Genomic DNA, 17,758 nt, shown 5'->3' on the forward strand with positions numbered 1-17,758 from the left:
TCCCACTGTCTCTCACACAGAACACAATTGAATTTGGGAACTGTTGATTCAAGCTCCAATTTTATGTCAATCTGCATGTAGCTATCTGGTTTCATTCATACCAGTCACAGACAGAGTTTTGTCTTGATGTATAAAAGTGGTGATTGTTTTTGATAATTCTGTCTTATGGAGTTATTTCTGATCTTATTTTTAAGGTACAGAAAAGAGCAACCAAAATGATCAGGGGACTAGAGCAACTGCCCTATGAGGAGCGGTTAAAACACGTAGAGCTGTTTAGCTTGGAAAGAAGACAGTTAAGGGGAGACATGATAGAGGTCTATAAAATTATGCATGGTATGAAGACAGGGAGAAGCTTTTCTCTCTCATAATACTAGAATGCGGGGTCATCTGCTGAAGCTGGAGAGTGAGAGATTCAAAACAGATAAAAGGAAGTATTTCTTCACACAGCACATAGTTAAATTGTGGAACTCCCTGCCCCAGGATGTGGTGATGGCCGCCAACTTGGAAGGTTTTAAGAGGGGAGTGGACATGTTCATGGAGGAGAGGGCTATTCATGGCTACTAGTAAAAATGGCTACTAGTCACGATGCATACCTATTCTCTCCAGGATCAGAGGAGCATGCCTATTGTATTAGGTGTTGTGGAACACAGGCAGTATAATGCTGCTGCAGTTGTTTGGTTTGTGGGCTTCCTAGAGGCACCTGGTTGGCCACTGTGTGAACAGACAGCTGGACTTGATGGACCTTGGTCTGATCCAGCATGGCCTTTCTTATGTTCTTATCTCCCCAACATATTTTAAAATCTAAACAAGAGCCACATAGTGCCTGATTCAGATTGGGTCTGTGAAAGGATGGGGTAAGTGCACTTGTATTTATTTATTTATTTTTTCCAAGACTGATAGCACACAGAGATAAGTTTCTGTAGGCAAAATAGTCCTGCCCCCCCCCCCCCATGTAGCTCCAATCTGAATCAGGGCATTGCATAGTGGCTTCAAAAAAAAGATCCAACTGGGAATCTCCTAGCATCTTTAGAGGCATTTTTAGGGGGATATCAAAGAAAACACCAGTTCAGGTTGACCTGTTTATGTCTGGTAGCTCATTCATCAGAATGTGTTACTTTCAGATCTGCCTTGTGATCACTTGGTTTCTGCATTTGCATAGTTTTGCAGAACCCCAGTACTATTTCTTGGGAGTGTGGTGGTTTTTTTCTCCAAGCATTTAGATCTGCTGGGAAGTTTTTTGCTTACACAGAATCAATTATTTGGGTTTGATTTTTGTTACTGATGGAAGTAGTTTCAGACATGTATGTTACCATTACTGAAGACAAAAATGCAAGAGAGTCCTTTTCTGAAGTCTTAATAAACTTTTCAAAAAAATGTTCTTCATCTACAGGTTCGCCATAAAATAACACAGAAGGTTTATGCAATGAAACTTCTTAGTAAGTTTGAAATGATCAAAAGATCAGATTCGGCCTTTTTCTGGGAAGAGAGAGACATAATGGCCTTTGCCAACAGTCCATGGGTAGTTCAGGTAAGGATAATTTTTTTATATTTGGAATTTTTGCACTTTGAGATGCTCTTTTGAAGAAGCATTAAAACTAATGTAATTTTGTGGTAGTGGTTAATAGATAGATTTCTGCTAGTTTAGAATCCAGCTGGCTTTTTCCTTATTAAGCTGAACTTGTAATGGCTTGGGCCCACCAATAATTGCCACCTGCAGAACACAACTTCCTCATCTTCTCCCTCCTGCTGTAGCCCATAATGCCCTCTGAAATGGTGCTCCTAGCACCAGTGGATGGGAGATTGTCCCATGAGCGGGGAGTCAGAAGCTTGCAGCAGGAGGGGGAAATCAGCGAAAATAACGTCCATCTGTCAAAATCCTCCAAGCCAATATGTGGTTCTTTCAGATACATTTGTGTGTTGTAAATCAGTAACTGAAGTGTACTTGTATGATGTGGAAGCAATATGTAGAACATTGAAAACAGCACAGTGCCAAAAAGTAAGCTTTGTATGCTGCTGCTTTGGAGTTTGTCCCTTATTTTCTTCTGTAGTGTGTAATATTCTTAAATAGAGCAGGCTGTGTATCTCAGAAAGTTTTATGAAAATGGCAATGCCTTTGGACCTGGAAACAGTATAACCAGCAAACTATACTGTGAATCTTTATTTGGGTTATTTTAAAACCAAAACAAATGAATTAGGCTCACATGCTAGTAACGTGTACAGTTCAGGTTATCATTAATTTTACATGCCCAGAATGATTAAATTAATTCCAAGTGCATTCGAAATGCATGCAACCCATGTGCAGAACTTGAAAATAGGAAGCAATGTATATATTTGGTGTTAGCAAGAACTCCCTTAGGGCTCTTTATCTTTCATTTACTGTTTCAACAGCAGCTTCCTTTAAGTCACTAGCCAGTGCAGTCCACAGCCCATTCAAGAACCGTCTCTTAGACTGGTCTTGTAAAAGCACATGCATTCCGGCATTCGCTTTTTATTTTCTCCATTACACTGTGAGATAAGTTCTTAAGAAGGTAAACCCAAAGGAGTAGAATTTGGCAGCATTCCCCTTCCAGCTGTGTGGATTTGCTGTCTTGATTGCCATTGTAGGGTTGTGTTCAAAAAAATGTAAATTCAACTGTAAATTGGTAGTATTCAAAAATCACAGATGTAGGCTAACAATTCACTTATATAAATGTTTATAAATATAATTTCCTCAGATTGCACTATTGCTTCATAGTGCCTTTTCAAACAACTGTTCTAGAACTCACGCAAACCGTTTAATAGACAGTATGCCTGTACAGTTAAATAACTCTACAATACCAAAACTATCCTTAAAATTAAGGCATAAGGGAAAAAAGCTTCCACAGTGTTCTAAATTGGCTATGATTTGATAGTATATTGAAAGCTGACCTGCCTGGTAAACCTCTTTACAAATGTCCATCCTTCTGGCTGCAGCTTTTTTGTGCCTTTCAAGATGACCGATACTTATATATGGTAATGGAATACATGCCTGGTGGAGATCTTGTGAACCTTATGAGCAATTACGATGTGCCTGAAAAGTGGGCCAAATTTTATACAGCTGAAGTTGTCCTAGCTCTCAATGCGATTCACTCCATGGGATTGATACACAGAGATGTGAAACCTGACAACATGCTTTTGGATAAATATGGACATGTGAAGCTGGCAGATTTTGGCACATGTATGAAAATGGATGAAGTAAGTATCCAGTTCATTGAATATCTTTTCTAAAATAACGAGTAATGGCTAGAGAACCAGGAAGTGCCAGTTTTATATCTTACCTTTGCCCTGGTGGCCTCAGACAAGTCACTCTATCTCAGTCTCCTTGCTACAATTTATGGGGTTGTCGGAAGGATTGCTTAATAATCTGTTAAGTGGTTTGGATGTTCTAAGAGCACTTACATGTCAAGTATTATTGGACTTTTGTTTTGAGATACTCAAATTAAAGTTTATTCTCCGTGTTCAAGACACAGGTCTAGCTTGATCCCTTCACCTATTGTCCAAGGGAAGGAGAAGAACGTACAAAACAAATATTATGATATGTTATCTTACCTTGAAGATTTAGAGAGAACAAAAGCTGATGTCTATATTGAGGATGCAATTCTGTGTTTCAGGTTTTGAACCCAAACTCAAAGCCCCCCCCTCCCAGGTAACCTAAGAAAGATATAAAACATATTGTAATGAGATACCTCCCTTGAGCATTGTGAAGATCTCAATAAAATAAAAAAAAACCAAATGCCAGCTTAACCCTCACAGCTATTTTTGGTGCTGCTTGTTGTGAAAAGAGGCCTCTCAATCACTGTGCTTTACCAGTTATTATTAGCGTACAGAATATTTTAGAGAACATTAAGAGCAAATTAACTGTAATTTTGGTAATGATCCAGAGAGCTGCTAAAAAGACTCATGGAAGGGCTTGTACTCACTCAGCTAGGCTATACAGCTTATTTTTTTTCCAAATAGCTGCTTGTGGGGCTGCAAGGACGTTAAGCCCAGAGTGGCACCTAAATAGAAATGTGATTCTGTGCCTCTATGTAGTCTGCCCTATTACTATGTATGGGTGTGAAAGCTGGACAATGAAGAAAGCTGACAGGAAGAAAGTAGACTCCTTTGAAATGTGGTGTTGGAGGAGAGTGTTATGGATACCGTGGACTGCCAAAAAAACAAATCAGTGGGTTATAGATCAAATCAAGCCTGAACTTACCCTAGAAGCTAAAATGACTAAACTTAGGCTATCGTATTTTGGTCACATTATGAGAAGGCAAGTGTCACTAGAAAAGACAGTTATGCTAGGAAAAGTTGAGGGCAGCAGGAAAAGAGGAAGACCCAACAAGAGATGGATTGACTCAATAAAGGAAGCCACAGCCTTCAATTTGCAAGACCTGAGCAAGGCTGTCAAAGATAGGACATTTTGGAGGATATTGATTCATAGGGTCGCCATGAGTCGGAAGTGACTTGACGGCACTTAACACACGCACACACATATAGTCTGCACTAAACTAAAGTTCCAAGTTCAGGAATCCTTAAAATAGGAGCCTCTCCTGTTGTTCACTGAGGAGGAATTTTTAATCAAAAATTATTGCTTGGATTACATCAAAGAATTGACTGAATTTTTTTTTTTTTTTTTTACTGCTGTTGGTAAAAGGTGAATGTGAGCTTTTAAGTCACGGTGAACCCTTTACCTGACAGAATGGAGGAGTATTGGATTTTCTTTGCTCTCTGGAACCAGGTTACATTTGGATTGATAATTTAGTTCTACTGCCTTTTGAAAATAAATATTTTTGGGTAGCGGAACCTAACATCTGACTAAGTATGTTTATGGCCGTGAGAGAGTTGTGGGGGAGGGATAAATTTCAGCTTTCAGAGTTTAAATTTTTTTAAAAAGAACTCTGATTGGTCAAGGTAATACCTGATTCCAGTGCTAATAAGCTGTTGCATTTTTAACTACTCTTTAATGGAAGGCTTGATAATGTGAACAGTAATTGTCGCATATTTACTACATACAGTTGTTCTCATAGCATCCCCTAGTGGTCTTCAGATGACTTACTTAAAAGTTAGATCCAAATAAATCCATCAGTCAGATCTATTTGGATAGTTTTCTGTTTGAGCTCATTTTGACATTGTGGAAATATCCAACATATCCTTGGTTATTCATATTTTTGTCACAACATCATGACGAGTTTATGGCATCAGTTTCTAAAACCAGAAACTGCCATGAAAAGCTAGCACATAAAAAGCAATTCCAAAAGATGAAATGAATGCAGTTATGGAGTTTGAATGGGGCAGCATGTTAATTACTAATGCATTTACTATTTTATTAGTAAGATTTCTAGAGCATGGATCAAGTTAAGGCAATGGAGATTCATTTTCAGGGGAAGTGGTAGCAATAGATCATTTGCTAACCATTTGCACTGAGAACCCCTTCCCTGGTGCCTAAAACATGGTTGGCATTTGGGCTGACTAGGGGGCTTTGGTTGCCTGAGTGCAGATACAAATAAAAGCAGCCTCTTTGCAAGTGGATCTGTAGATTATGCCAGTGCCGATGCCGTCAGTACATTGATGCCTTGTTCTTTTGGCTCACACATGCTTTATTGCTTCATTTGTGTGTAATGTCATTCCTCATTTGTTATGGGAAAAGTTATAGTTACTATTTTACGTGGCATTTATTAATGCAAATATATCTTTCTCCTCCGAGGCAAGGGCATCTTATTGTTGCGTGTTTTCCCGCTGCTCCCAGGAGGCAGGACCAAAAAACGAACTTCCTGTCTCCTTGGCGGGAAGACCGCCCACCATCCTCAGTTTTTTGTCCTGCCTTGTCCGGAGAGCAGCGACCTGTTTTAGCTCCAGCTCGTTTAAAATTCAAAACCTCCTTTTCCATTCCTTTGTTACCGTGAGTCTTCCTTGTCTGTCTCCCCGTTGGTCTTGTTCGTTCCCCCCCCCTTTTTCGTTTCCCTCTCCCCGCTAGCGCGGGTTAGAGCGGGGTGCAAGGCATCGGCCGGGCAGCCAAGATGGCCGACGCAGCAACGGGGAGGGAGGATGACCTCCTCTCCGTGGAAGATTACCAAGCTAGCGGGCTGGTCCATTCCGCCCAAAACCCCTCCAATGACCGCCCTGGCGGTTCATCGGAGCGGGAGGGAGCCGCGGAGACGCCTTCTGGGGAAGAGGGAGAGCCAGCGCTGCAAAGAAAAAAAGCGCGAAAATCAGCGCCGAAGGTTGCGCCGCTCTCGGGCGCACAACGAAGAAAGAGACGCTCCAACAAACCGAAGACCGGTTCCTCCAGACCCTCAGGCGCTCCAACAGCTCCAGTTCAGCCTGCGACCTCGGTGCAGCCTTTGAACTTCACTGGACTACCGGTAGGAGGGCTCCAGGCGGGAGGTGGCATCCCCCCCCTTTGAGCGCTGTGGGTGATGGGAGAATGTATTCCAATGAAGAGGCTAGCGACTTGGTTAACCTGGCCCTGCAGAGGCAATGGCAGGCCTTCCAAGCCTTCCAAATGAGGCTTCCCCCCCCCCTTCCCCTGGGTGGTTCAGCAGACCTCCCCACATTCTTCCTCTTCCTACCCTGTTAGCACAGATAGAGACGAATTGGAACCTGGCCCATCTACTTCTAGGTGGCCCACCAAGGCGGCCAAGAAGGCTTCTGTACAGGCCACAGTTGTTCAGGATGAGGCCCTTTCCTCTGAAGAGGATCAGTCCTCAAACCCAGACGAACGCGAAGACGGGGAATATGACTCAGACGAAGACATCCCGCCTTCAGATGAGCAACAGCCCAGACTATTTTCTGGGGACGATTTTCAGAATCTTTTAGCTAAGGCCCTACTGGCACTGGACCTCAATGAGGATCAGGAAGCCTTAGAGGAACCTACCCCAAAACGCAAAAGAGGGGTACAGGAGTGCTTCCCTAGAAAGAAGCCCCAGACTAACACCGTGCCTTTTCCAGAATTTTTTCTGCAGGCAGTCAAAGACGAATGGGACAACCCCACTTCAGGCAAACAAATCCCTGCAGGAGTCAAAAAGAATTACACCCTGGCACCTCATGCCATGTCCCTTCTCAAGGTCCCTCTAGTGGAGGCACCTGTTATTGATTTACAAACCTCTGGTCTAGTTCCCGAGGATGGCGCCGGCTCCATCAGGGATCAATTAGACAGGAAGGCAGAGTCTTTAACCAGGAAGGCTCACGAGGCTGCAGCCATGGCCATCCAAGCGAATGCAACCACTTCTATCTTTGCCAGAGCATCCTATCTCTGGTTAAAGAAACTTATACAACTGGTTCCTGAGGAGAACCACCGGGTCTCAGCTGGGTTGGAAAGAGTCCTTAAAGCAACCTCCCTGATGGCAGATGCATCCTTAGATGCAATTTCTTTCTCAGCTAGATCCATGGCATCTGTCACCTCCGTCAGAAGAGCCCTATGGCTCAGAGCTTGGCCTGCTGACTTTAAAGCCAAGTCTTCATTGATGGCCTACCCCGTCCAAGAGGGGAGACTATTCGGAGAAAAATTGGATAAAATCCTAGTGGAAACTAGGGATAAAAGACACGTGATGCCGAAACAACTGAGAAGGGACAACCGCCCATCTGGATATCAGTCCTTTCGTAACCCCAGAGTCCCCTTCAGGTACAGGTCTGAGTCCAGGAAAGGCTCCTGGGGCAATCACAACAACCTCCGGCCATTTCGTAAGGGCGGCAGATTCCTTAGACAAGGTCAACAAACCCGTTCGGACAAACCCGACAAGTTCTCCAAATCAAATTCCCAATGACTCCAGTTCTCTTCCCATTGGGGGAAGGTTACAGGCGTTCTCAAACAGGTGGGAACTATCAAACCCCGACAATTGGGTTATGCCTATTATCTCCAGGGGCTACCTCTTGGAATTTATCACCCCTCCTCCGGATCGCTTCATCCTTTCTCCATGGCCAACAAAGAAAAAGAAACAGCTAAGAACGCTTCGGGCCATTCTCCACCTGCAGCAATTGGCAGCCATAGAGCCGGTTCCAGCCCAAGAAAGGTTTCAGGGAGTGTACTCCATCTTTTTCACGGTCCCCAAATCAAATGGGGACTGGAGGGCAATTTTGGACCTGAAATTTGTAAACCGCAGGATCCAAAAGAAGCGTTTCCGAATGGAAACAATGCGTTCCATCGTGGAATCCCTCCTCCCTGGAACCTTCATGATGGCGCTGGACCTCAAAGAAGCCTACCTTCACGTTCCCATCCACCCTATCCACAGACGGTACCTCCGCTTTGCCTATGCCCAGGATCACTACCAGTTCAGGGCACTCCCCTTTGGACTTTCCTCAGCGCCCCGGGTCTTCTCCAAGATCCTCGTCACCATCATGGCATCCCTCCGACAGGAATCCATTCAAGTCCACCCTTACTTGGACGACATCCTGATATGCGCCCAATCTCGTCATCAGTCCCTACTGGACACCAGGAGAGTAGCCCAGGTTCTACAAGAACACGGATATGTTCTAAACTTAGCAAAGAGCTCATTGGAACCCTCCCAAAAGGTCATCCATCTCGGAGTTCACATAAATTCAATCACAAACGTCCTTTCCCTACCTTAGCCAAGGATCCACAAAATAGTCACCTTAGCCAAGGCCACGATTCTGAACAAAAGATCCAGCTTAAAGACTCTAGCGAAGCTCATGGGTCACATGGTCTCATCCATAAACATCGTACCATGGGCAAGATTCCCCCTTCGTCCCCTTCAGTGGATGATCCGTCCCTTCCAAAGGGATATCACCCACAAGACACACAAACTCATCCAAGTGTCATTCTCCGTAAAGAACAGCCTTCGTTGGTGGACCAACCCATCCAATCTATGCAAGGGTCAGCAGTATCTCCACGACGATCCACTGCAGCTCTTCACGGACGCAAGTCTGGAGGGATGGGGAGCTACCCTCAACTCCAAGGTAGCACAGGGGCGCTGGTCTCCGCAGGAGAGGAAGCTCCACATCAACCTCCTGGAGCTTCGGGCGGTGAGGCTGGCATTACTAACGTTTTCAGTCGACCTTCCACACCACCACGTCCTCATACGATCAGACAACATGACCTCGAAGGCTTATATCAACAAACAGGGAGGCACCAGGTCATCGAAGCTTCACCAGGAAACTTCACTGATTTTCGAATGGGCACAGTCCAACGTCCTCTCGTTAAGAGCAGAACACATCAGAGGAGTTCTGAATACCAAAGCGGACTGGCTAAGCCGCCAGACAGTAGAGGAGGGCGAGTGGTCACTAAACAGGATGATGTTCCAAGCCATCACAGACAGGTTCGGTCAACCCACAATAGATCTCTTCGCGTCTGCCACCAACCACCAGACCCCTCGGTTCTTCTCCAGGTACTACCACCCGAGAGCAGAGGGAACAGACGCACTTCTTCTCCCGTGGCCTCAGGGGCTATTATTCGCCTTCCCGCCCATTCCACTTCTTCCCAGAGTTCTACGCAAGATCCAACAGGAGGGAGCCACGGTTCTCTTGGTAGCTCCCTTTTGGCCGCGGAGACCCTGGTTTGCAACCCTCCGCAGACTCTCCATACAAGAACCATGGAAGATCCCAGTCACTCCGACTATGCTTCAGCAAGGTCCCTTGAACCACCCAAAGCCCCAGTGGTTCTGCTTGACCGTATGGCTCTTGAGCGCGCAAGACTCCTAGCATTCGGATACTCACATGACGTGGTGACTACCATTCTAGAAGCTCGTAAGCCTTCTACACGGCGAATCTACACAGCATCCTGGAAGGCCTTCGTCAGGTGGGGACAGAGAAAGAAAGTCGACCCCCTAAACCCAGGGGTCAATTCAATTTTGGAGTTCCTCCAGGAAGGCGTAAGGCTGAAATTATCGGCCTCCACCCTCAAACAAATCAAAAGATTGCAGCCATTTCAACTGTCATTCCTTCAGTAGGGGGCGTCCCTACCTCTCAACATAGGGACATCGCTGCATTGCTGAAAGGCGTCACACACATTCGTCCTCCGACCATCCACCGCTTCCCCACTTGGAAGCTGAACCTTGTCCTGAAAGCATTCACCTCGGCTCCCTTCGAGCCGCTACGTAGGATACCTCTACAATTCCTCCGGATGAAGGTCTTGTTTTTAACTGCTATTACATCGGCCCGCAGAGTTTCGGAGCTCAGAGCCCTTTCAATCCATAAAGGACTCTGTACCTTCCACAAAGATAAGGTCGTCTTGAGATTGGATCCAGCCTTCCTCCCTAAAGTAAACTCCTCCTTTCATAGATCCCAGGACATTTGTCTACCTTCATTTTGTCCAAAACCGTCCTGCCAGGCGGAAAAGTCGTGGCATACCCTAGATTTGCGCAGAGCTCTTCAAATTTACATCGATAGAACTGAGGAATTCAGGAAATCCGATGCTATGTTCATCAACATTTCCAAGCCCAACAAGGGACTCAGAATGTCTTCCGCCTCCATAAGCTACACTCTGCGCCGATGCATTCTAGAGGCCTACAAGGCCGCTAAGGTCACTCCTCCAGAAGGCATCACCGCTCACTCACTTCGCAGCTCAGCGACCTCAGCAGCCTTCAACAGACAGGCCCCAGTTGAAGAAATCTGTCGTGCAGCTACCTGGTCTACTATCAGCACCTTCATCAAGCACTACAGGATTAACACCTGGTCATCCGCTCAGGCAGCCTTCGGACGCAGGGTCCTGCAGCACATGCTGGAAGAAAATTGACCTACCCAATCTGGGAGCTCTAGAAGGTCCCAACAATAAGATGCCCTTGCCTCGGAGGAGAAGGAAGCCTTGGTACCTACCGTGAAGGCTCTTTCTCTTCCGAGGCGAAGGGCATCTGGCCCACCCGGTTAAGGATCTTCATACCTACAGACCAAGACGCATCTTGACCTAATAGGCGAAAGATCCGGAAGTTGATGATGTCCTCTCCTTCAATTACAAGTTGCCAATACCCTGCAGGTGTCAATCAGTGTCAAGTTACCGCTCGTTATGCGGTCCAGTTCCCAGTTAACCCTCCGGGTTCATCTAGGTTCACTGTTTAGTGTTTTTAACTACCCTGTTTCCTACCTTACATGTATACCGTTCTCAGTCTTTGTTTAGCACTTCTCTAGGAGCTAGGCAAGCCAGTAACTGAGGATGGTGGGCGGTCTTCCCGCCAAGGAGACAGGAAGTTCGTTTTTTGGTCCTGCCTCCTGGGAGCAGCGGGAAAACACCCAACAATAAGATGCCCTTCGCCTCGGAAGAGAAAGAGCCTTCACGGTAGGTACCAAGGCTTCCATTAATAGATGTCCATCCTGCTCTTCTTCAGAAGAGCTCTAAAGCAGTGTGTGTGTTTTTTCCAGGAACCCTCCCATCCAGCCAGCATTACAGGACCAAATCTATTTAGCTTTGACATTAGAAGACCTTTCTCTTGGCTTTTCTCTGAATTATAGTGCATGGTTAAGTGTGGGGGGTTATCAATCAGGTTTTTTCAGGAGTCTTACTAACAGGCAAAATTATTGTGGTGGTAAATCTTGATTATAGTTGACATTGTATTTTGTATTTTTAAAAAAGCAAACAAAGAGTTATGGGTGGCTTGTGCTTCTAGGCACTGTTTCCCATTTCATTGTACACATCTTTCTCGGATCTTATTCATAATGCAGAATCTGTGGCTCACTAACTGACTGATTTATGGAGACTTGCAGTCATGGTAGAACCACCAAGCAGTTTGGAGCTGTCTACCACTTTTCAGGCACCTGTAACCCAACTTGCAAAATTAGGCTCTGTTTTGGTTTACTTAAAAATAGGGAAGAAACATAACAAAACAAGGTTTATAATGACATACTGATTTTTGGAATCCCATTACCGATGGCTGCTTAGTTGCTGTTCTCATACCAATTCAGCATGTTATGTTTTATTTTGAGTAGAAGCGATGCAATCAACAGCATCATGTTAATAATACTGGGGGGGGGACCATTGGCCCACCATCGCTTTAATGGCCAATCCACCCTTGGTCAATGTCTGCCGAACAGTGCCTGGGGAGGTATGTAGGGTCTGCAGTAGGAGAGGGATATCTGTGGAAATCACCACTTGCTCCTCTGCCAGCACAAGTACTGTTCTTGTCAGCATAAATGTGGTTACGCTGGTGGAACAAAACTAGGATCTGATCCAGTGTTGTTAGAACATGAGTTGGATATGCATATGTAAAAATAAGGGAAAAGGGAATGGTGAAAAGTTTTTTAAAACTATGGCAGAATCTGTGCTCTGCGAAGTTGTCTATAATCACCTTAAATGTTTCAACCAGTCTTCCTTAGACTTTCCCAAGTAGCTCTCAATTCCAAACTTACCATACTCTTTGGAACATGCTTGCAAAGCCCCTTCTTGCTACTTTCTCCCTTCACAGTGTAAAACACAGGGATCTAAACTCAGTAAACACTTAACAAGAATATTTTATTTTTCATAATTACTATTTATAAATAGGTAGCTTTACTGAGCTACAGGCTATATTTAATGGACTTTTCGCACACTACTCAGAAGTAAACCCAAATTTGCCATCCAGCCTTCCAGAGCTTGCTCTTCCAACTCACCCTCTTTCTGCCTCCTGGTTTTGGGACAACCTTCAAGAAAGTTCCAATAAACGTTTGAGTCCGAGACCCTTGTTTGAGAAACACTGATTTATACATTCTTAAGTGAGGCAAGCTGAGTGGACGCAGGCATCTGCTTTGTTAGCTGTGGGTTTTCATCCATAGCTACCAATGGAGGCCTTGCTTCAGCTGCAGTCTTAGACTTCACTCTTAAATACTCCTAAAGCTTAGTCCACAAGGGGGGGCGGTGAAACCGCTGTGGAGGTGGCGTGACCCCAGCGGCAGTATAACTGCAATAAGCGATTATGTCTGCGCTAAGGCACTTAGTCCGGCACAACAGCGCTGTGCAGCAGCATAATCGCTGGGCACCAGTGCAGCTGCACTACCCAGGCATGCCGGCACACCTCCAGTGTAGGGGCCTGTGCCAGTGCCAAAGGGAGCAGGGCTGGGAGCAGGGCTGGCATTAATCGGCTCCCTGAGCCCTATCAGCATGGGAACATACACATTTGCCAGTGCAAAGTTACGCCGGTGAAAACATAGGCACAGCCCATAGAGCTGCATATCAGGTCCACAAAACCCACTCCCAGTGCAACTGTGTCTACATGGTCTTGGCCGGTTCTGGAAACTGCCAATGAGGACGCTGGAAATGCCGGTTCAACCTCTTCAGCAGCAGCAGGTAGCAGGCCTGGCTTCAATGGCTCCCTCTTCCCCCTTCTTCCCGCCCCCGATGGGTGGCTGCCACCATGTCCATTGGGGGCCAGGCTCTCCCCCTCCACACCAGTGCTGCTGCGCCGGCATTCGTGGCCTACTGGGTTTGGGAGAACGTCCCTGTCACGGTGCTGGCTGTGGCACAGCAAGCCGCTTAGGTGTTCATCTCTCGGAATGAGGTCAGGAGATTTGGCTTTATGGCATTTGCGATGGGCAGCTTTGTTGACTGCAGTCATAGGAGCTTTGGCAGAAGCAGGCTGGGTTTGCCTGGCTCTTGTGGCGGTTTGGGCATTGGACCGGGTCCATTTTGGGGAGGCTGTGCCTGCATGCCCACCTTCCCCGTTCTGGGGACCCTCTTAAGGGGTCTTGGGGTGGGGCCACATCAGCATGCCCAGCTCAGGGGCTGTCAGCTGGCTCTCACTACCAGGTGGCAAGGGAACCACGCAGTGGCTTGTGCCCATGTGGGATCTCGGGACTTGCCCTGCCACATTTGCTCCCCCAGCAGCGGGCTGGGGGGAATGGGGTGATATCAGGTAGCAGGCGGGTCGCCCAATGCTGAATTTGTTCCTGTGCTACACCAATGTTCCTGTGGTTGTACTCAGTAAAGCTGTGGCCTGTTCTTCTCGTCAGTCGTCTTCAGTGTTTTGTTCTTCCTCTTCACCCTTGCTACCTCCCCTGCCTCTAGGCCCACAGAGCTGGGTCTTTTGAAGAATTCCATCTTTTCTCCCAACCTTCCTTCATGATATTTTGATTATAACCTCAGGTTCTTCTTCAAAGACATACTCAACTTTCCATCTTTGCAGTCTCATGGGCAATATTTAGCATCTAATGAGGGCATGAAATGAGTTTTCTGTATGGACACAATCCACTTCTACCACAGGCACGGTGGAGCTTTCCCTCCACTTACACGTACAGATTGGCAGCATGATGAGGTTATAGGGGAAGAGACAAGTCATTGTGTTTTAAATAACTCATTCCCTGCTATTCACTATACCCCCTCTGTGAATGTATTGTGGGTAACACACTTATACAAATATCTTGTAACTCGCAATTTAAAGCAAAGGTTTTCTCGTGGATCTGGATAAAATCTCTTCTCTTTTGTGGTACATCCAGAATGTTAATTACATTTTAGTACTGGCAGTAGAATATTTTTAATGGATGATAAAACCTGCTATAAGAAGCAGTGCCTTGTATTTAGCTTTCTCTTTTTAATCCGTTTCATTAAAGAGGTGGAAATTAGCATTTATTCAGACATCGCGGAAGTGAAGATAATACGGTAGGTTTTTAATGTTTTGAATTCCCATCAGGCCTGCTTTATTCTCAATCTAAAATATGTGCATTAATCCTTGGTAATTGGGTCGACCTTACTGTCTGTACAATGATCTTTGAAGTGTGAAAGAAAGTGATATAAGTAGTCTTACTTGGAGGTGAAGATGCTTAACCTTTAATGATGAACACTTTGTAATACTTAACATTTATAAAGCAGTTTTGAGCATCCAAAGCACTTTGCATGCATTATCCAATATATTATCACCATTAGTAATCAGTAGAAAAACCCTACAATGTAGGCCAACATTTATGGCATGTATTCATCCTTCCTCTAAGGAGCCTTCTTTATGCCTAAGGAGCCTTCCTCCAACTTAAGTGGTATTTCTTTCACTGGAAGAAAGTTGGAGGAAGATTCCTTAGGCTTCAGAGTTCTGCTTAGTGGAATGGGAGGATAAGGGTTGGGTCTACTCCAGTGTGTTGCTTATGGGGATGGGTGGGAGCTGCAGCTGAGAGACATTGAGCTTGTGATAGCAGCTTCTTGATTGCAGCTCAGCCTGTATATGCTACATAACTCTTGTGTGTAGTATAGTAAAATGCTGAAATATTTAGAAAGACACACTTTATTTTAAGTTCTTTATTTTCGGTAAAATTTAATCTGTAAATCTGACATCTATTTTACTGGCGCATCGAGAAAGTATTCACAACTGGACTCAGTTGCCCAGTTTAAGCAAAGGTGTTTCTATGTATTGTCTTCTGTTATTTTAGGATCACCTGCAAAGATTTCCATTTTGGGGTTGTAAATTGGATATAGCATGCATTCTCAACTTTTGCTTATTTTGTTTGACTCCTTAGATTTTCTTCAGTCCCCTTAGCAAGATTTGTTTTTACTTTCATTGTGCACTGTATGAAAGTGATTTTATATGACGGCTATTATACAGTTATACTATTTTTAACGAAAAGTTACTTTTATTTTTCAGAAATGTAGGTTACCGAGCCACCATACTAATCAGTTGTACTGTTGAATTGTTATCTTTTATGTAATTATGAAGACAGGTATGGTGCGTTGTGATACAGCAGTTGGAACACCTGACTACATATCGCCTGAAGTGTTAAAGTCACAAGGGGGTGATGGTTATTATGGACGGGAATGTGACTGGTGGTCTGTAGGAGTTTTTCTGTTTGAGATGCTAGTTGGTGAGTAGTAAATTCTTCTTACTCTCTCCCTCAATAGTGATTCGATCTTCTCAGATGTCTGCACGTTGCTTCAAAGTTGCTTGTGTCCATTATCGTTGCAGTAAGAGCATGATGTTGATGATGCCTTCAGGCTTGAAGTCTAATCCTCCTTTGGTTTTTGCTCTGGGTTTTCCACATATGAGATGGGTCTCCCTAAGAAGGCAAGAGTGGTGTTGTTAGGAGCTATAAACTTTGCCTTCTCTTCCTTCTCATCCCCCACCAGGATTCTCCTATTTTCCAACTTTTGATTGGGTTATGAAGACACTGAAATGAGCTGACACTTCCCACGTTATTCAGTGTAACATGACCCAATCGTTTCACTTTCATTGCGCCTTCCTCTTCTGGATGCTAAATAATACTGTAGCAATATAATGCTGGTCAAATGACCGTAATAAATGAAATGAATGATACTGTAGCGATCAAATTGTTTATATCAGTGGTCTTCAACCCATGGGTCAGGACCCTCAGTTGGATTGCAAACCTTAGCAGATTTGCCATATTTATTTTGCTGCCATCTGGAAGGTTAAGTATGCAATGCGCAGAGATAAGGGCACCATGCCTCCTTCCTCTTTTTGCTTGCGATCTGAAAGGAACAGCAGGTACAACAAAGTGCGGACACTCGGTATAGAAGATTTCTCTATGACTTTAACCTGTAACTTGTTCCTCGTTATTAAGCTATACAGGTAGCGTATCCCTTCTCCGGACATCCCATATCCAGAGTGATCTGACAACCAGACCCCTCTAGTCGGCATGCAGGCAGATTCGTGCTGCCTGCTTTCAGTGTTTCCTCTCACCTAAAAAAATAAAATACAGTGTACACTGCATCACAGGGGGAGACTGAAAACCTGCCGTTGTTTGTTGTTGTTGTTTTTGTTGTTGCTCTTGTTTAACAGCTGATACAGGTATTCTGGTGATATATTTACACTTTTGCTTTCTGATGGTTCAGTGTACACAAAATTATTTTAAAAAAATGTTTAAAAATTACATTTAGGCTATGTGTATAAAGTGTATATAAAACATAAATGAATTTGGGTCCCATCTCCAAGATATCTCATTATGCATATGCAAAAATTCCAAAATAATCCAGTATACAGAAAGTTCCACAATATGGACCACTTCTGGTCCCAAGCAGTCCGGATAAGGGATACTCAACCTCCTGGTACTCAACTTGTTTCCTGTTCCTGGCTCTCTTGGTCTGCTACCCACTAACCTGGCTTTACACTGTGTGTGTGTGTGTGTGTGTGTGTGTGTGAAGTGCCGTCAAGTTGCTTCTGAATCATGGTGACCCTATGAATCAATGTTCTCCAAAATATCCTATCTTTAACAGCCTTGCTCAGGTCTTACAAATTGAGGGCCTTGGCTTCCTTTATAGCACTGGTTCCCAACCGGGGTTCCGTGGACCCCCAGGGGTCCACGAGAACTAAATTAAGGTCCGCTAAACAAAGTTATAAACCCATAATAAATTAATATTTTCAATTAAAAGTTCTCTATTATAAAATATATATATTCAAATATTACTCTAAGTTTAATGTTTAACTAACAGTTATGATTAAAGTTTATTTTCAAATTCTCAGAATTTTTATTTTGAACCTCGGGGTCCCTGCACCAAACAAAAAAGTCCTAGTGGTCCCTGGTCAAAAAAAGATTGGGAACCACTGCTTTATAGAGTCAATCCATCTCTTGTTGGGTCTTCCTCTTTTCCTGCTGCCTTCAATTTTTCCCAGCATGTTTGTCTTTTCCAGTGACTCATGCCTTCCAACTTTTGATTGTGTTATGAAGACAATGAAACGAGCTGACGCTTCCCACTTATTCAGTGTAACATGACCCAGTCATTTCACTTTCCTCGCGTACATGACCCAGTCATTTCACTTTCCTCGCGTCTTCCTCTTCTGGATGCTAAATGATACTGTAATGATCAAATTGTTTATATTGATGAGGTGCTAACTCCCCTCCCTTTCCCTCCTTTCCTGTTGTGGCTGTGATGTCAAAGGTTTGTAGCTTAGTGGGTCCCATGCTG

At 44.5% G+C, this 17,758-nt stretch overlaps 1 protein-coding gene across 1 annotated transcript in view; it reads left to right on the forward strand.

Annotated features, from left to right (window-relative positions):
• The window catches only part of ROCK2 (Rho associated coiled-coil containing protein kinase 2), a 113,656-nt gene that overhangs the window by 51,319 nt on the left and 44,579 nt on the right, over window positions 1-17,758 (forward strand). Inside the window, exons 4-6 of the mRNA XM_056856236.1 lie at window positions 1,391-1,528; window positions 2,953-3,213; window positions 15,558-15,702. Of these exons, the coding sequence (XP_056712214.1) occupies window positions 1,391-1,528; window positions 2,953-3,213; window positions 15,558-15,702 (544 nt within the window). The remainder of the gene's footprint in view (window positions 1-1,390; window positions 1,529-2,952; window positions 3,214-15,557; window positions 15,703-17,758) is intronic.

Source organism: Euleptes europaea, chromosome 10 (assembly GCF_029931775.1).
Source record: "Euleptes europaea isolate rEulEur1 chromosome 10, rEulEur1.hap1, whole genome shotgun sequence".
Taxonomy (NCBI): Eukaryota; Metazoa; Chordata; class Lepidosauria; order Squamata; family Sphaerodactylidae; genus Euleptes; species Euleptes europaea.